The 17,928-nt window shown below is 66.7% G+C and overlaps 2 protein-coding genes across 2 annotated transcripts; one reads left to right on the forward strand and one right to left on the reverse strand.

The window, feature by feature from the left end:
* The first annotated feature begins 2,133 nt into the window (after window positions 1–2,133).
* Window positions 2,134–4,562, forward strand: RASL10A (RAS like family 10 member A). Its single transcript, XM_084867537.1, has 3 exons — window positions 2,134–2,395; window positions 3,521–3,645; window positions 3,849–4,562. Exons 1-3 carry the CDS (start codon window positions 2,177–2,179, stop codon window positions 4,114–4,116), a joined length of 612 nt encoding a protein of 203 aa, XP_084723663.1. The 5' UTR covers window positions 2,134–2,176; the 3' UTR covers window positions 4,117–4,562.
* A 140-nt stretch (window positions 4,563–4,702) lies between these two features.
* On the reverse strand, window positions 4,703–11,133 carry GAS2L1 (growth arrest specific 2 like 1). The gene is made up of 6 exons (XM_084867536.1): window positions 10,972–11,133; window positions 8,940–9,614; window positions 7,149–7,256; window positions 6,865–6,961; window positions 6,608–6,779; window positions 4,703–6,052 (listed from the first exon to the last, which is right to left on the reverse strand). The coding sequence occupies exons 2-6, from the start codon at window positions 9,594–9,596 to the stop codon at window positions 4,996–4,998; spliced, it is 2,091 nt and encodes a 696-aa protein (XP_084723662.1). The 5' UTR covers window positions 9,597–9,614; window positions 10,972–11,133; the 3' UTR covers window positions 4,703–4,995.
* Window positions 11,134–17,928: the final 6,795 nt, after the last annotated feature.

Below are 17,928 nucleotides of genomic sequence, written 5' to 3' on the forward strand. Positions count from 1 at the left end.
GTCAGTAACTTGCACAGACGATACATCCCTGGAGGAGCTTTTAAACGCTGGCGGTCTCACTTCAGAGGCCCGGAGCCCTGTCTGTGCTGCCTCCTGTGTCCTGCTGGCCTTCAGGAGGCTGACGAGCTCTACTCGGTGGCCAGGGCATTACCATGGGGTACCAGGACCCACTAGGTGCCAGGCATCCGTGTGGTGAGGGCACCCTCTCACTCAAGGCCCAGGGAGATGAGGTACTGGGGGACAAGCGGTATGGAGCTGTCATTCATGGTCAGGAGAGACCACAACGAACGGTCAGTGGATTCCAGAGCAAGAAGCCCAGCGAGCTGGATGCAGTTCAGGGAAGGGCTGAATGAGGGCTGAGTCCCCACACCCTGGACCTGAAGGCCTGGGACAGCGGCCGCAGATGGCCACACGTCGGCTCTGAGCTCCTGGACGGCGGAGGAGAGTGAAAACAGACCCGGGTCCCTCACCCAGGCGGAGGGCACGAACACACCAGAGCTCGGAGGAACACCCCTGGCTGCCGCCCTCTGCCCCTGAGGAGGTGCCCTCCCCACTTCCGGCTGGCTCCTCCTCCTCCTCTCCTCTTCCCACGCTGAGGTGTGCATGTCTGTATTCTTACAGCTCCTGGACCTTCAATGAAAAGGCCATCGTGTGTTGGCAGTGAGGGTATTTTCCCATTGATTTTTAGGGAGAGTGAAAGGGCTAGAGAGGGAAGGAGGGAAACATCCAGGTGAGAGACACATCAATAGATTGCCTCCTGCATGAGTCCCCACGGGGTGAACCTGCAACCCCGGTAACGTGCCCTTGACCAGGAATGGAACCCGCAACCCTTCAGTGCATGGGCCAACGCTCTAACCACTGAGCTACCGGCCAGACCACAACGTAGGGCTTTTCTCTCTTTTTAAAACCCATCTCAGCATCCCGGCAAGCAGTGAGTGAACCCCTTGGTCAGTGCAGAGGCAGGAAGGTCTGCATTTCGCCCAGGGCCTGGGCACCCATCTGGTCAGGGAAGGGGACCCCCCTCTGCAGGAAGGAGGCAGGCTGAGGAGAGGGGAGCTGGCACACCCAGACTTCCCCAGCCTGGGGGGAAGGAAGGAACTCCTCACCAGCTCCGGGGAGGAGCGGGGAGGTCTTGGGTTCTGAGGGACACAGGTGGAGACCAGGCAGAAAACGGGGCCTCAGCAGTGGCCGGGGCGGTGGCAGCCAGTTTCCAGTCCGCAGAGCGAGTCTGGATGGGATGGGGCTGAGCTGCTGGGACCTGGCGCTCCCCGGCTCAGCGCCCTCTGCCCGCCCCTCCCTGCACGACTGCCAGCTGACATGGTGCTGGCCCTCTCCTCCGTGGGAGACCACACATCCTAGGAGGCCGGTCAGGGCTCAGCCACTGCCCCCAACCTCAGAGGGCCCCGGTTGCGGGGTCGGTGCGGGGCTCACTTACATAACAGATCAGCAAAGGGCCCGGCCCCTCGCAGGTCCGGAGGCGATGGATGCGGAGCGGAGCCAGCGCCGTGCGTGACTCGCCCAAGGTCACCCGGCTGGACCCGGCCGGCGGCGCTGTCTGGAGCGGCGCGGGGCGCGGGGCGCGGGGCTCCGGGCTCGGGGCTCGGGGTGCGGAGCGCGGGGCGGGGCGCGGGCGGGAAGGGCTTGTCTGGAGCCGGAGAGCAGCGGGGCGGGGTGCTCCCTCCTCGGGCTCCCTGCGCCCCAGTCACCTTCCCGCGCCCCTGCCCGGGAGGCGCCGGAGCAGGGGAGGCGGGAGGGGCGGTTACCTCATCGGCTCGCTCCGCCGCCGGGAGGCGGCCGCTCCGGTGCCCGTGCCGGTGCCGGGGAGGAGAGAGGACGGTGCCGGTGCCGGTGCCGGGGACAGAGGACGGTGCGGGGACAGAGGACGGTGCCGGTGCGGGTGCCGGGGAGAGGGACGGGAGCGAGGCGCCCGGAGGCAGCTCCGCGGCGGGACCTGGCGGAGGCAGCGGGGGCGGCGGTGTCTGCGGGCGCGGCGGGTCCTGCTCCCCGATCGGCGCCGCCCGCCGCCCGGCTGTGTCCGCCTCCCGCCGCCGCCCCGCTCCGGCCCGGCCTCCGCCCCGGGCGCTGCGGGGGCGGGATGGGGGGCGGGGGCGAGCGGGGGGCGCCCGGCGGCGCCGGCCCATGAGGCCCCCGCGCGGGGCGCACGGCGGCGCGGGCCATGGGGGGCAGCCTGCGGGTGGCCGTGCTGGGGGCCCCGGGCGTGGGCAAGACGGCCATCATCCGCCAGTTCCTGTTCGGGGACTACCCCGAGCGCCACCAGCCCACGGACGCGCCGCGCCTCTACCGGCCCGCGGTGCTGCTCGACGGCGCCGTCTACGACCTGAGCATCCGCGACGGCGACGGCGCTGAGCCCGCCCGGAGGCCCGGGGGCCCGGAGGTAGCGGCGGAGGGGTGACGGGGTGTGTGTGGAGGGTGGAGGGTGGGGGTACCAGGCTCAATGGGGGGGGGGGTCTGGCTCAGCGGTGGGGTGTCTGGCTCAGTGGGGGGGTCTGGCTCAGTGGTGGTGGCGGGGGGTCTGGCTCAGTGGGGGGTCTGGCTCAGTGGTGGGGTGTCTGGCTCAGTGGGGGGTCTGACTCAGAGGTGGGGTGTCTGGCTCAGTGGGGGGGTCTGACTCAGAGGTGGGGTGTCTGGCTCAGTGGGGGGGGTCTGGCTCAGTGGTGGTGGGGGGGGTCTGACTCGGTGGTGGTAGGGTGTCTGGCTCAGTGGGGGGGTCTGACTCAGTGGGGGGGGTCTGGCTCAGTGGGGGGGTCTGGCTCAGTGGGGGGGTCTGACTCAGTGGGGGGGTCTGGCTCAGTGGGGGGGGGGTCTGGCTCAGTGGGGGGTCTGGCTCAGTGGGGGGGTCTGACTCAGTGGGGGGGGGGGGGTCTGGCTCAGTGGGGGTGTCTGGCTCAGTGGTGTGGAGCATGGTGTGTCCAGGGCCGTGAGCAGAGCCCCAGAGGGAGAGTTGGGGCCAGAATCAGGGGTGCACTTTCCGGGAGGGGGTGCATGTGACCTGGAGCACAGACTCAGACTCGCATAGAAATTGGTGGAAAGTCCGGGACAGACTTTGGGCCCTCGGAGAGGGCAGAGGCCGGAGCAGGCAGGGCTCCCAGGAGGGGGGGTGGCCTTGGGGCGGGACCTGGGGGGGGGTGGAGTTTTAGGGAAAGCAGCGGCAGAAGCGCTGCAGGTGGAGGGAGAGCAGGTGAGGCCGCGGCTAACGGGCCACAGCTGCCCGCGCCGGCCACGTGCGTGCGGAGCGTCTCCCGGGCCGGGGCGGCCGCCGGGGCCTCATTGGGCCGGGCCCGCGGGAGGGAGGCGCCTGGAGGGGAGACTGGGGGGAGGGCGGGCGGCCCACCAGTTTCCAGCGGGTCTGGTGGCCGGAGGGACAGCCGGGCCCAGGGCTCACGGAGGAGCCTGAGCGTGAACTGTGGGTTCGGTGCCAGGACCCCTCCGCCCCCCGCAGGAGGTCAGGGCGCAGGAGCGGGGGAAACAACGGGCCCCGCCAACCCCGCCTCCCCCCCAGGAGTGGCCGGACCCTAAGGACTGGAGCCTGCAGGACACGGACGCCTTCGTGCTTGTCTACGACATCTGCAGCCCCGACAGCTTCGACTACGTGAAGGCGCTGCGGCAGCGCATCGCCGAGGCCAGGTGAGGGCGCGGGGCGCGGAGGGGAGGGAGGGGCGCTTCTGCCGCCTTTGTCCTGCATGGTGTTTGCATAGCTCTTTGGTGTTTGCTTGGGGGTTTCTGGCTGCAGGAGAGGGTGCTCCTGAGCGTATCCCCCTCCCCACTGGGGGAATTCTCTCGCGTGGGGTCCCCGGCGCCGCCGCCCTCATGCCTGTCTGGCCCCCCAGGCCGGCAGGCGCCCCGGAGGCGCCCATCCTCGTGGTGGGCAACAAGCGGGACCGGCAGCGGCTGCGCTTCGGGCCGCGGCGGGCGCTGGCCGCGCTGGTGCGCAGGGGCTGGCGCTGCGGCTACCTCGAGTGCTCGGCCAAGTACAACTGGCACGTGCTGCGCCTCTTCCGCGAGCTGCTCCGCTGCGCCCTGGCGCGCGCGCGGCCCGCGCACCCCGCCCTGCGCCTGCAGGGGGCGCTGCACCCCGCGCACTGCAGCCTCATGTGACCGCGGGGACCGCCAGGCCGCTGGGCTGGGGGAGCCGGACCCGTTTGACTGGAGCGACCGGGGGCCTGGATTGGATGAGCCGGCCGGACTTCTTCCCGATTGGATGAGCCGGCCGGACTCCTTCCCGATTGGATAAGCCGGCCGGACTCCTTCCCGATTGGATGAGCCGGCCGGGCTCCTTCCGGATTGGACGGGACAGTCTCTTCCCTGATTGGACGAGGAGAGCTCCCACCCCGTTTCCCGGGTGACCGGCCTTCCTTTGAACTTCATTGGGCCCAGGCGGGCCCCAAGCCTCACCAGACCAGGATCAGTCCCTTCTGGGGTATCTTGGAGTCACGGAACTTGACTGTGGATCTGATTGGCAGCTCGCAGACGGCTCCTGGAGCCTCATTGGACCAAGGCTTAAGCCACGCCCCCCAGGAGATTACAATAAAGAGGGAAACGTTTCACATGCACCTGGCATTGCTGGGCTTAAGTGCAGAAACCTGAGTTGCCCGGCTGTGCCCCCCTGAGTTAACGCCAGAATCCCAGCATGTGATGAGGGTGTGATGGCCCCAAGGACCAGACAGACAGACAGACACACGGGTCTGGAACAGAACTTTACTGTCAGGCTCTGCAGGGCCGCGGGACCTCCGGAGGGTCCTCGCCGGGCTCCTCTAAGGCATTCAATAATATTAGTAATTAAATAGCGATGCTCATCCCCCGATCGGAATGTACAACAGAGGTCCCATTGTGCCATGGAAGGAAGGGGTCTGGTCCCGTGAGGTCTGGTACCCAAGAGGGACGGGGGGTGGGGAGTTCCCTGATGCAGAGGGGTTAAGGCCACGAAGGAAAAGGGAGAGGACAGGGGGCCTGGAGGCCGCCGGCCGGGCTGGTCCGTCACATCCAGGAGTCCGGCTCCAGCCGGGGGCTGACGGAGTGCAGGGCACGCCAGGCCCCGGGCGCCGCGGGCTCCGACGGGCGGCGGGGGCCCCGAGGCGTGGGGATCCGTGAGGGCTTCCCGTCCGGCTGCGTGTCCATCCGGCCCCGCGCCCAGGTCCTTGGGGGCTCAGGGCCAGCCAGGCGACTCGCAGGTGCCTCTGGCTGCCCCCCCGCACCGGGGCAGGGGCTGCCTTCGTCCGAGGAGCTGGACAGGGCCGGGCCCCGGCACCCGGGCAGCCCGTTGGCCACCCGCCCGCAGTCCCCGGGTGGGCCACACTTGCCGCCCAGGACGCTGAGGGAGGACGAGGAGGAGCTGGAGGAGCAGTAGGCTGAGTCGGGGCCTGGGGCGTCCGGGGCCCGCGCCGGGTCGGGGGCTGGAGGGTCGGGGGCTGGAGGGTCGGGGGCTCCCCCGGCAGAGCCCCCGAGGGCGCGGGCGTTGGCCAGGAACTCCTCCTCCAGGCGCCGGATCAGCTGCTGCTCGTGCTGCGGGTCCAGCTGCAGGGGCGTGCGGAAGGCGCTGGCGGGCGGGGCGCCCAGCTCGGGGCCGGGGCTGGCGGCCCGGGGCGGCCGGGGGGCTGCGGGGCTGCGGGCGCGGGGCGTGCGGGGGCTGCTCCTGCCGGAGCCCCCGCCGGCCCGGCCCCGCGGCGCCCACGAGTGCTGCCCGGCCCGGTCCCTGCGCACCAGCAGCACCGCCGGCTCCTCGCGGCCCTGGCTCCGGGCCCGCCGGGCGGGGCTGGGGGTGGACGGCGCGGCGCTCCGGCCTCGCGGGGCCTCCTGGGGCCGCCCCCGCTCCAGCTGGTCTCGGGACTGGCTGCGGGGGGCGGGGGGCCGCCTCGGGGAGGCCGGGGCGCCCGTGGTCAGCCGCCGGCTGGGCCGCTCCCTCTCCCTCCGGGCGCCGGGGCCCGAGTCCTCGCTCCGGGCGCCGAGGGGGCCGCTCTGGGCCGAGGAGGCCGAGGAGTCGCTGTCCCCGGAGTAGCGTCGGGAGCGGGGGTGGGGGGGCAGCTGATCCCGGGCCCTGGGGCAGGGGAGCGAGAGGGGGCGAGCGTCATGGAAAGGGGACTGGCCGGCGGGAAGGGTAGGGACAGGAAGGAAGCAGCCCGTCTGCGGGGTGGGCGGCGGGGGAGACACCTGTGGTGCTGCAGAGGGTTTGGTGGGGCTCACGTCTGACCCGGGGACTTCCAGGGAGAAGTGAGAGGCCCTGCAGCCGCTGCCGGGCCGGGCTCCCCTCCCCCTGCCCCCTGCCCCCTCCCCCGCCCCGGGGCAGCGGAAGCAGCCAGGCCTGGGGACCCTGAGGCCAGGCCAGGAGGGAAGCAGGGTTGGCTGAACCGGCTGCCACAGCCCCAGGGCCCGCCCGGCTGTGTTGTTGGTTTGGCTGGGTTGCCGTGGAGACGGGAAGCGAGGCCTGCCCCCACCCACGGGAACTGTTCCCAGGGTGTGAGTCACTGGAGCACAGGCTCCCTCCTCCTCCAGGCCGGCGGTGCTCCCGCCCCATCCCCACCTCCTGGGCCTCCCCCCCCCCCCCCTGCCCCATCCCCACCTCCTGGGCCTCCCGCCCCGACCGGCCTCTCACCTGAGGGCGGCCTCGGGCCCCTCCTTGGGGCTCCGAGAGCTCAGGGGGGTCACCTCGGGCCGGGAGCCTCTCCGCTCACCCCCGGGGGCCGGGCTGCCGGGCCGGGGGCTGGGGGTGGGGGACACCCTCTGGGGGGAGAAGGTCTGGGTCCTCGGCGGGGGCGGGCGGTGCGCTGTGGGGGGCAGAGGGGGAGGCGGGGCATGTGAGGGGGAGCCGCAGAGAGGAGCCCCCTGCCCGCCCGCCCGCCGGGCACCTGCCTGCGGAGGAGCAGCGGCAGGGGTCGTGCTTGTCCAGGTAGTGCTCCAGCGTGTCCCAGCCGCCGCCCACGCGCACCATCACGTGGCTCCTCAGCACCTGCGGGAGCCGCGGGGGTCACAGCCCGGCCTGGGGCTCGGGGGTCCGAAGGCCCGGGGGCCTGTCCCGGGGTCCGGGGGTCCGAAGGCCCGGGGGCCTGTCCCAGGGTCTGGGGGTCCAAAGGCCCGGGGGCCTGTCCCGGGGCCTGGGGGTCCGGGGTGCCCAGGGGCCCGGGCGCCGTCCTTACCCGCACGAAGATGAGCAGGCTGGAGTCGCCCACGCGGTACTTGCCCTCCGAGACCTTGATCATGGGGAACTGGTCCGGGCAGGTGCAGTGGCCCAGGATCTCCCTCACCTGAGGCCAGAGGGGGGCTGGGGTGAGGGTGACGTCCCTCCTCCGGAGCCTGACGTCAGCCACTCCGGGGCCAGGAGGAAGGAAGTCCTTCCGGGGAAGTGTAGCCTCTGCACTTGACCTTTCACCCGCCCTCCTTCCCCCTGAGCTGTCAGGCGTCAGAGGGTAACCGGAAGGAGGGGCTGTGGCCAGGCCGGGACTGGGGGCCCCGGCGAGGCACATCCCCAAAGCCCCTAGGCCTGGGGGAGCCCTGGAGCCGTCCCCACGCCCCCTGCACCCATGGCTCAGGCACAGACTCGAAGACTGAGGCCCAGAGGGAGGCGGGGCCTGGGAGGAGGCAGGTTCAGGGCTTGGCGCCCAGGCAGGGATGCCACAGACACAGTGACATGCACACACAGGCCGCCCGCACGCACGCAGAGCGGGCAGCTACGCACAGGTCCCTCCAGGCCCCGGCTGCCAGGCTGGCCGTGTGGGCGGCCCCGCCCGCCGCCTGCCCACAGCGGAGCCGGAGGAAGCGAGCAGGTGGGGCCTCGGGGGCCGGTGACCCTGGCCCAGGGCAGGGGCGGGGTGGCAGCCTCGGCCCACGCCATCCGGCTGCTGCCCTCCAGAGCTGGCACATCCCAGCCCCGGCCCCGATAAGAAGGAAACTCTGGGCCTGGCTGCGGGGGCGTCAGGGACACCCGGGCCCTGGGAGGAGCGGGAGCCGGGGGCACGGTCTGGCCCCTGCTCTGCTCAGGCATTACTAACGCTGCCGCCCCGGAGCAGCCCTGGCCTGGCTCCCACACAACGACGTGGGAGGGGCCATGGAGCCCCTGGGAGCTTCCCCGGCACCCCTGAGTCCCTCCGGTGTGCCCCGCACCGTATCCTGGCCACGTGCCCCAGGCACCCACTTCACACGGAGCAACCTGGATGCAACTGCCTGGCACCCGAGTGAGGGCACACAGGAGGGCTCAGACCGTGTGGCCCCTGGAGGGAGGCACACCCAGCCCTTGTCTGGTGCCTGGGGCTCAGATTATTATTATTTTTAAATATATTGATTTTTCAGAGAGGAAGGGAGAGGGCTAGAGAGCTAGAAACATCGATGAGAGAGAAACATCGACCAGCTGCCTCCTGCACCCCCCACCTTCCCCCCGGGAATTGCCCGCAACCAAGGCACGTGCCCTTGACCGGAATCCAACCTGGGACCCCTCAGTCTGTCTGTAGACTGATGCTCTGTCCACTGAGCCGAACCGGTTTCGGCATGGGGCTCAGATCTTATCCCAGCTCAGCTCAGAGGCCTTTACGACCTCCCCCTCTGCAGGTGCGCTCATCTTGGTGCGAGGTATACACTCGGCGCTCAATATGTGGACCTTCCCCGGGGACAGGCTGTCCCGCGGAGGTCCGTATACACTCGGTGCTCAATATGTGCACCTTCCCCGGGGACGGGCTGTCCCGCGGAGGTCCGTATACACTCGGTGCTCAATATGTGCACCTTCCCCGGGGACAGGCTATCCCGCGGAGGTCCGTATACACTTGGCGCTCAATATGTGCACCTTCCCCGGGGTCAGGCTGTCCCGCAGAGGTCCGTATACACTCGGCGCTCAATATGTGCACCTTGCCCGGGGTCAGGCTGTCCCGCAGAGGTCCGGGCACCGGCCGCCCGGTCCTGGCACAGCGCAGGGTGAGGGGGCGCAGGGCGGGACTCACCAGCTCGTCCAGGTTGCGCAGGTCCGTGGGCGTCATGCGGGGGCCCCGGGCGGGAGCCCCTGGCGCGGCGGCGGCGGCGGCGGCGGCGGCGGCGGTTTCGGGGGCGCCCTCCCCCGCGGCCTCGGGGGCGGGGGGCGCGGCGGGCGCGGCCCGCAGCTCCTGCTCGATCTCCTGCTCGAACTGCACGAGGCGGGGGGCGAGCAGGCCGAGGCGGGCGCCGCGCCGCGCCACCTCCAGCAGGCACAGCACCACGCTCTTCTCGTTCTTGCGCAGCACCAGGTCCTCCGTCTCGAACATGAGCACCTCGGGCACCGCCAGCTCCGCGCGGCACCAGCCGATGAAGGTGGCCACGTTGTCCCGGGCCACGAAGGAGCCGGGCGCCACGCCCTGGGCCTGGAAGGCCACGCCGCGGGCGGGCCGGGCGGCGGCCTGGGCGCGGGCGGCCGCGGCCACGGCGTTGGCGTGCTGGCACAGCGCGGTGCCCGTGGCCAGCCCCGCCAGGAAGCCGTCGCCCCCGCCGGGCAGGCCCAGGCCGTACAGCGCGTTGAGCCACTCGGCCAGGTCCTCCTTCATGGCCTCCACGTAGGCCTCGCTCGAGCGGAACGGCCGCACGCTCTTGGCCGCCGAGCCCGCGATGCTCGCCACCGGGTCCGCCATGCCCGGGCCGCGGGGTCACTGCGGGCGGGCACAGAGCGGGCGGCGGTGAGGACGCGGCAGGGAGGACTCCACAGACCCTAAGCCCCCGACCCAGCGCCTGGACCCATCCACCTGCCACATCAGGCCGCGCGCCTGCGGGTGCAGCCTGGCTGGGAGGCATGGCTCTGCCCTCAGTGTCCCCATCGCTGAAATGGGCACAGTCACAGCGCCGTCTTCCCAGACCTAACGGGGTCATTTTTACAAGTGATTTTCGTGTCCATGAGTGCTCTTGGGGGGCGGGGAGCGGGCCGGGGGGCCTGGCTGAGTCCTGTTTGGCTCTTGGGGGGCGGGGAGCGGGCCGGGGGGCCTGGCTGAGTCCTGTTTGGCTCTTGGGGGGCGGGGAGCGGGGCAGGGGGGGGGGCTGGCTGAGTCCTGTTTGGCTCTTGGGGGGCGGGGAGCAGACCGGGGGGCCTGGCTGAGTCCTGTTTGGCTCTTGGGGGGCGGGGAGCAGGCCGGGGGGCCTGGCTGAGTCCTGTTTGGCTCTTGGGGGGCGGGGAGCGGGCCGGGGGGCCTGGCTGAGTCCTGTTTGGCTCTTGGGGGGCGGGGAGCAGACCGGGGGGCCTGGATGAGTCCTGTTTGGCTCTTGGGGGGCGGGGAGCGGGGCAGGGGGGGGGGCTGGCTGAGTCCTGTTTGGCTCTTGGGGGGCGGGGAGCGGACCGGGGGGCCTGGATGAGTCCTGTTTGGCTCTTGGGGGGCGGGGAGCGGACCGGGGGGCCTGGCTGAGTCCTCCCTCCCAGGCAGGGAGCACCCGTTCTGACTGCCCAGTGACGGGGGAGAGGGAGCCCCAGAGAGGACCGCACAGCCAGGCGCACAGCGGACAGAGGGGCCCAGGCCCTGGCTGGCTGGCAGGGGTTCGCCCGCTGCTGGGGGGCAGGGGGGCTGCCCAGAGGACACCTCCTCCCCGGGAAGGCGCGGGGCCGCCCTCAGCCCCCTCCCCAAGGACACGGGCATTTGAACCCGGACTGGCAGTCCCTGTCACTCACTGCGTGGCCAGGGCTGGGGGTGGGATAAAGGTCTCCATTTCACAGACAAGGAAACTGAGGCGCAGAGAGGGCCAGGGCGCCCTCAGGGCTGCGGACCAGGGCGCGGGCGGTGGAGACCGGGCCGGAGCCCAGGCCCGGGCCCCATGGCCGATCCCAAGCGGAGCCGGGCCGCCAGCCGGGCCAGGCCCCGCCTCCGGAGCCTCCCCAGCGGCGCCCGGTGCCTCCCTCCCTCCGGCGGGGACTCCGGCCTCCAGCCGCCGGTCCGTCCTGTCCCAGCCTCCGGCCCAGAGAGGGCGCGGGGCTGCCCAAGGTCACACAGCCCGGCTCCCCTCCGCCGGCGGGTCCCCGCTCACCTGGCTCATCCCGCGGCCTCGGGGAGCATCGCCCCGGCGGGCGGGGGCCGGAGCCGGGCCACGGCGGAGAGGCGCCGCCCGGGCCCTGGGACCCGGTCTCGGTCCGATCCGCTCTCCGGTCTCCGGTCTCCGGTCGCGGGCCGGTCCGGTCCCCGCTGCCCGGGAGCTGGCCCCGCCCCCGGGATTGGGATCCGGCCGGAGGGGGCGGGCGGGGCGCGCTCTTAAAGGGGCCGCAGCTCCCGGCCTGCGGGCGGCGGGGCGCGGGGAGGAGCCGGAGTCTCCTGACTCGGGCGGCCCGGCCCTCCCGCCCCGGCGAGGCGGCACCGGGGCCCTACGAGGCCGTCCTGCCACCCGGAGGTCCGTCCTCCCCCAGGCCGGTCCCCGCAGCCCCTCCCGCCCTCCGTGGTCCCCCGGGGAGGGGTTCGGGGTTCGAGGTTCGGGGTTCGGTTCCCCGCCCCCCCCTTAGTGGTCTCCCTGGAGAAGGCCGCGGGCCTGAGTCTGAGACGGACTCCGGAAGCGATAGAGCCGGCGCTGCCGAGTCACCTCCGGCTGGGATGGGCCCCCGGGGCCCGATAAGGAGCCCCCACCCAGGGGTGCCAGCCGCGGGGGGTGGGGGGCGGCCCCGCAGTGCCCGCCCCGCGTCCTGGTTCACCCTGAGGTTAGGGGGACCCATTTCCTGGATTGGAACACTGAGGCGCGGAGGGTGGGGGGCTCAGGCCAGCGGATCTGACCCTGTGAGTCCTGCCCGGGTCCCAGGCCTGGCTCGGGGGAGAGGAGGGTCCGAGGCAGCCTGGCCAATCTAGCTGGGGAGAGTAAAACACACACACACACACACCCCCATCCTGGTCTCTCTTCAAACTGCAGAGGCGGGGCCTGGCTGGATCCCTGGGAAGTCCTGCCCCCCTGCGGCCGGCTGGGCGGGCGGGAACCAGGCCGGCTGAGGAGCGGCCTTGCTGGCCAGGCTAGGCCAGTGAGGCCTGGGGGGGTGGGGGGGAGCACTGTCAACAATAGCCCAGACTTGGAGCTTTAGTAAAGCTCCTACTGTGTGCCAGACCCTCTGTGCCCTTGACCTGAAGCCACCTCCATGAGCAACACTTTTCTGCCCAAACTGAGCTCAGCCTGGGGAGCAGCTGGAGCTGGCGGTCTGAACGTGACTCTAAGCAGGGGATTGCCCTCATTCCAGGATCAGGGCTTTTTTTTTTGAGTGCCTACTGTGTGCCAGACTTCCCGGTGCCAGGCCGCTCACATGCATCATCTCGCCAGGTCCTCACGGCCTTGCAAAAAGCGGGCTGTGCTCAGCCCCACGCAGGCCTGCCCTTCCCTCCATGCCCTTCCCACCGCAGGGAGAGGCAGGCCCACAGCTGGCAGCAGGAATGGCCGCACCCAGGTGTCCCCTGCTGTGAGCCGAGTCTCTTAGCACCGAGCGAAAAGCAGGCAACGAAACAGGAGGCAGCTGCTGGGGAGGAGAGGTGGGAGGCCGGGTGACGGGGGGCAGGAGTCCAGAGGGCATTGGGGGCGAGGGGGGCGGAGGGAGGGATGAAGATGGAGACAGTGGAGGCAGACGAAGCAGGCTGTGGGCTGTGCCTCTTTTGAGGGGTTCAGAGCAGAGGAGGGTGTGGCCTGACTGGTCTGAACAGGTTCCCGGCGGCAGCTGTGCTGGGCGGGCGGGCAGGGGCCCTGGGCTGGGCTGGCTCCTGGCTGAGTTCTGAGGGCAGAGCTGGCAGGAGGAGTGGAGTGAGACGTGAGGACAGAGTCGGGAGCACCGCCAGGTGTGGGGCTGCTGGCAGGTGGGGCAGAGGCGTGGGAACCGGGGAGGACGGGGTGTGGATACTGAGGAATGGAACCCTGGGGGCGCTCCTGTTGTCCTTGTTTTACACTTTAAGGAAACTGAGGCCCGGAGGGGCCAGGGGGTGTGGTCAGCTGCTGGGCAGTGTGACTCCTGCAGGGCCGGACGGGGGAGAGGTCAGGTGACCCCCTCAGCCTGGAGCACCCGGGGGCGCAGGCTCCCTGCCCGGCTCCGGGAGGGGACAGCGGCCTGGACCGCGGAGGCCCAGCCCCTCCGTGGACCTCAGGTCCGACTCCAGCGGGTGTGGCGCTGACCTGTGGCCAGACCTGGGGCCTGGGCCACGGAGGTTCTTGACTTTGACCCCGTCTGTGTGTGGCAGCCGCATCCATTCGTCCGGGAAGGCAGGAGGGGCGGCTTGGGTTGTCTGGGGCCCACAGGCCTCACGGCCCTCGGGGTGCAGGAGCTGGGCCAGGGGGCATGTGGCCAAAACGTTTGCCCCCGCCGCTGGGGCCAGGGAGCAGCCTGCCGGCAGCCTGGGTGCAGCTGGCAGTCAGGTGATGGCCCAGGTCCTCGCGGTGCCCGGCAGCTGGTCTGAGCTGTGAGCACAGCCGGGCGGCGACAGGGGACTTGAGGGTGCTCTGCCCAAATGTGGGTCACCATGGCCACTCTCCGCCCCATCTGTGGACAAAGGACCCGCTTCCAGAGGAAGCCCCGGAGCACCTGCCTCCTGCCCCTCCTGCCCTCCTGCCCCTCTGCCCCTCCTGCCCTCCTGCCCCTCTGCCCCTCTGCCCCCTCTGCCCTCCTGCCCCTCCTCCCCTCCTGCCCCTCTGCCCCTCCTGCCCTCCTGCCCCTCCTCCCCTCCTGTCCCTCCAGCTGCTCTGGGAAAGAGGTCTGCCTGGCCGGCTGGGTGTGGGGTCCTTACTCCGCGCAGGAAAGATCTCAGGGCACGAGTCCAGAGGGCTTTAGAGGGCGGTTATGAAAGCTGGGCCCGCGGACAGGCAAGGGCCTGGGACGGAGAAAGGAGCGGGAGCTGTGTGAAGGGGGGGAGGGAATGAGCCCAGGCGGGGCTGCTTTGCTCCCTAAGGAGTCAGAGGAAAGGGGGCCTGGGACAGGATGGGGGGGGGGGTCTGGGGCGAACTGCTGCTGCCCAGTGCTCCCTGGCTGCCAGCCGTGGGGGCCCCCCGGATTGGGGAGCTGCTGGAAGGAAAGAGGCGGGAGCTGGGCAGGCCCCGGGCGGGGAGGGGCACTGGGCCCTTTGTCCTGAGCGGTTTGAAAGGCTGATGGTCAGGGGAGGTCTGAGCGGGAAGATCAATAGAATATTCATCCGCTTTATGCTGATGTGCCAGAATGAGATCTGTTTGTTCTCTTAACGTCAGCCGTCCTCGGCGTGTGGCTGGCAAATGGCACAAATTGGATCTGCCGTCTCCTGAGTGATGTAAGCTATTGACTCTCTGGATGGCGAGAAGTACGAACCTTTTACTATTAAAAAAAAAAAAAATTTTTTTTAAATCTTTATTGTTGAAAGTATTACATATGTGTGTCCCCCCCTTATAGCCCGCCCCCACTTCAGGCCTGCACCCCCTATTGTCCGTGTCCATGGGTCACACACACATGCCTGTGTGCTGATCACTTCCCACCAGCCTCTCCTCTGAGGTCCCGCCGTCTGCTCCATGCTTCCATGTCTCTGGATCTCTTTTGCTCATCAGTTTATTTTGTTCATTGGATTCCACATATCAGTGAGATCCTGTGATACTTGTCTTTCTCGGACTGGCTTATTTCGCTTAGCATAATGTTCCCCAGGTCCCTCCGTGCTGTCTCTAAGGGCAAGAGATCCTTTTTGACGGCTGCGTAGTATTCCATGGTGTAGATGTACCACAGCCTTTTTTAAATCTATTCCTCTGCTGATGGGCACCCGGGCTGTTTCCAGGTAGGTCTTCGCTGTGGTACATTATGTCTGTGGACATAGGGGTGCCTAAGTCCTTTCTGACTGGTGTTTCGGGGTTCCTAGGATATAGTCCTAGCAGTGGGGTCCCAGGGTCAAATGGCAGTTCCCCGTTGAACCTTCTGAGGACGCTCCATGCTGTTCTCCACCGGTCTGCGTTCCCGCCGGCAGAGCAGGAGGCTCCCTTCTCTCCCACCCTCGCCTGCACTTGTCCTTGGTTGATTTGTTGATGGTGGCCATTCTGACAGGGGTGAGGTGGTTTTTTGCATCTCTCTGATGAGCGGTGACTTTGAGCATGTTTTTGTATGTTTCGTGGCCATCTGGATGTCCGCTTTGGAGAAATGTCTGTTTAGATCCTTTGCCCATTTTTTGATTGGATTGTCTGTCTGCCTTCCGTTAGGTTGTATGAGTTCCTTACAAATTTTGGGTATTAACCCTTTATCAGATGTGTCGTTGCCAAATATGTTCTCCCATAGGGTGGGTTCTCTTTTCGTTTTGTTGATGGTCCCTCTTGCTGTGCAGAAGCTTTTTATTTGCGTGTCGTCCCATTCGTTTATTTTCTCCTTAGTTTCTTTTGCCCTACCTAGGACAGTGGTTGGCAAACCGTGGCTCTTGAACCACATGCGGCTCTTTGGCCCCTTGAGTGTGGCTCTTCCACAAAATACCACGGCCCGGGCGAGTCTATTTTGAAGAAGTGGCGTTAGAAGGTTAAGTTAAAAAAATTTGGCTCTCCAAAGAAATGTCAATCATCGTCCTGTTGACATTTGGCTCTGTTGACTAAGGAGTTTGCCAATCACTGCCCTAGGAGATGGATCTGTAAACATATTGCTATGAGAGATGTCTGAGATTTTTTCTAAGATTTTTATGGTTTCATGACTTAACATTTAAGTCTTTTATCCACCTTGAGTTTATTTTTGTGTTCTAGTTCCATTTTTTTGCATGTATCTGTCCAATTTTTCCAAAACCATCTATTGAAAGACTGCCTTGACTCCGTTGTATATTCTTGCCTCCTTTGTCAAATATTAATTGAGCATAATGGCTTGGGTCGATTTCTGGGATCTCTGTTCTGTTTCATCGATCTATATGCCTGTTCTTGTGCCAGTACCAGGCTGTTTTGATTATAGTGGCTTTAACGTATAACTTGATATCTGGTATTGTGATTTCTCCAACTTTGTTGTTCTTTCTGAAAATTGCTGCACTTGCTCTATCCAGCTTGGCTCAGTGGATAGAGCATCAGCCTGCAGGTCCCAGGTTCGATTTTGGTTAAGGGCACATGCCTCGGTTTCGGGCTCAATCCCCAGTAGGGGGCGTGCAGGAGGCAGCCAAATCAATGATTCTTGCTCATCATTGATGTTGCTATCTCTCTCCCTCTCCCTTCCTCTCTGAAAATCAATAAAAATATATTTTAAGCCCTGACCGGTTTGGCTCAGTGGATAGAGTGTCAGCCTGCGGACTGAAGGGTCCTGGGTTTGATTTCGGTCAAGGGCATGTACCTTGGTTGCGGGCACAACCGCAGTCAGGGGTATGCAGGAGGCAGCTGATCAATGTTTCTCTCTCATTGATGTTTCTAGCTCTCTATCCCTCTCCCTTCCTCTCTGTAAAAAAAAAAAAAAAAAAAATCAATAAAACATATTTTTAAAAATATATATTTTAAAAATTGTTGCAGCTATTCAAGGTCTCTGTTGGTTCCACATAAATTTTTGGAAATTTTTTTCTAGATCTGTGATACATGCTGTTGGTATTTTATTAGGGGCTGCATTGAATGGCCAATCCATGAACACAGTATATTCTCTCAGTGGTTTATGTCTTTCTTTTCAGTGTCCTGTAGTTCTCTGAGCACAGGTCTGTTATCTCCTTGCAAACCATTTACTCTTAAGTGTCCATGGTTTAGGGAAGATAGGACTTACTGGATGGCTATAAACTGTTTAACTATCTGCCTCAGTCTCCCCGTTCCGCTTGTCCTGGTTTACTGGCCGTCTCAACACTCTGCTCACTGCTCACCCATCGCCGGCAGCTCTGAGAGCCTTTGTCAGCTCGGTGTCCGGGCGTCCGGGGGCTCAATCCCGGTGGCATTGGCCACTAGCCCCGGTCACTCTGTCCTTGGCCCCCCAGCCCCTGCAGCCCCGGGGCCCCAAGTTCCTCCTGTGGATGAGCCACTTCCTGCGGCCTCTGCTCATGTGTGGGCCAGGGATTAGTCACCCCACTGACTCCACCACCTTTGCCCGGGCCCTCCGGGCGTGGCTTCGTGGGACCACGAGGCTGTGTTGGAAATTTTTATTCCAAGCGTGACTGGCCAGGGGCCGAGTTTGCAGCAGGAGGTGGAAACCAGGCGAGGCTTTTCCTCTGACTTCCCACCTCTCCTGTTTTCTCCCGCCCCGCCCCCTTCTCCCCGGGCACCGACCAGCTTCGTGTGGTCCTTTGAGATCCAGCCAGACTGGGCACCTGAGGCCGCGCGGGCTGGACATTTGCTTTAGTGGGAGAAACGGGCCCGCCTCACAGACACCTCCATCCTCAGCCTCTGGACACAGCACCTCTTCCCGGGAGGCCATGCACTTAGTGCAGTGACAGACCCCTCCCCGGCGGGACAGCCTCAGGCTCCAGGCATGGATGTCTGCGCAGCAGCTTCCCGAAGGGCGAAGGGCTGTTGTCCTCTCAGCTGCGCGGGTGGAGCCGCACCCAGAGCGCCGCCCAGAGCACCGTTCAGGAAGGAGTGAGGGTGGGAGGCAGGAGGGTGCCCTCCCCCTCCCCTTGGCCCCTCCATGCCAGGCCCCATTCCTCACCTGAGGAACGATCAGCATCCCTCCCCTCAGGCTCAGTAGGAATGGACCGTGTGGGCAGTGCTTGCAGGGTGCTCGGGTTAAGTGCTTGCAGGGTGCTCGGGTTAAGTGCCTGCAGGGTGCTCGGGTTAAGTCCGGGCCTCGGTGTGCACCTGTCACAGCGGAGGTGTTGGAAGGAGCATCCGTGGAGGAGCCGCGCTGGCCCATGTGCCTGGGCCACAGCGGGCAGGGCAGGGCAGGGCAGGGCAGAGCAGAGTGGGCAGCGGTCACGTGGGGTGGGAGTCCCCAGAAGTGATGACACGGTGTGGAGCAGTCACTGGCCAATAGGGGGACAGGCCAGAGGGGAGAGGGAAGCAGGGAACTGGGGCCTGGGCTGTGGCGGGAGGTTTGGGGGTGCATTTTGAAGAGGACCTGATGGGTTGGGAGGGGACCAGAGTGGGTTTCAGAGAACA

The sequence above is a fragment of the Pipistrellus hanaki genome, assembly GCF_964339955.1.
Source record: "Pipistrellus hanaki genome assembly, chromosome: 19".
In the NCBI taxonomy this organism is placed as follows: Eukaryota; Metazoa; Chordata; class Mammalia; order Chiroptera; family Vespertilionidae; genus Pipistrellus; species Pipistrellus hanaki.

Excerpts from the sequence above, each read along its gene's own strand:
- GAS2L1 (XM_084867536.1), bottom strand. The coding sequence starts at position 9,596 with ATGGCGGACCCGGTGGCGAGCATCGCGGGCTCGGCGGCCAAGAGCGTG. Across the intron at positions 6,962-7,148 it reads GCCTGCTCATCTTCGTGCGG|GTGCTGAGGAGCCACGTGAT; the intron begins GTAAGGACGGCG and ends CGGCTCCCGCAG. Across the intron at positions 6,053-6,607 it reads GGGCCCGAGGCCGCCCTCAG|GGCCCGGGATCAGCTGCCCC; the intron begins GTGAGAGGCCGG and ends CCCCTGCCCCAG.
- RASL10A (XM_084867537.1), top strand. The coding sequence starts at position 2,177 with ATGGGGGGCAGCCTGCGGGTGGCCGTGCTGGGGGCCCCGGGCGTGGGC. Across the intron at positions 2,396-3,520 it reads GGAGGCCCGGGGGCCCGGAG|GAGTGGCCGGACCCTAAGGA; the intron begins GTAGCGGCGGAG and ends CCTCCCCCCCAG. Across the intron at positions 3,646-3,848 it reads CAGCGCATCGCCGAGGCCAG|GCCGGCAGGCGCCCCGGAGG; the intron begins GTGAGGGCGCGG and ends CTGGCCCCCCAG.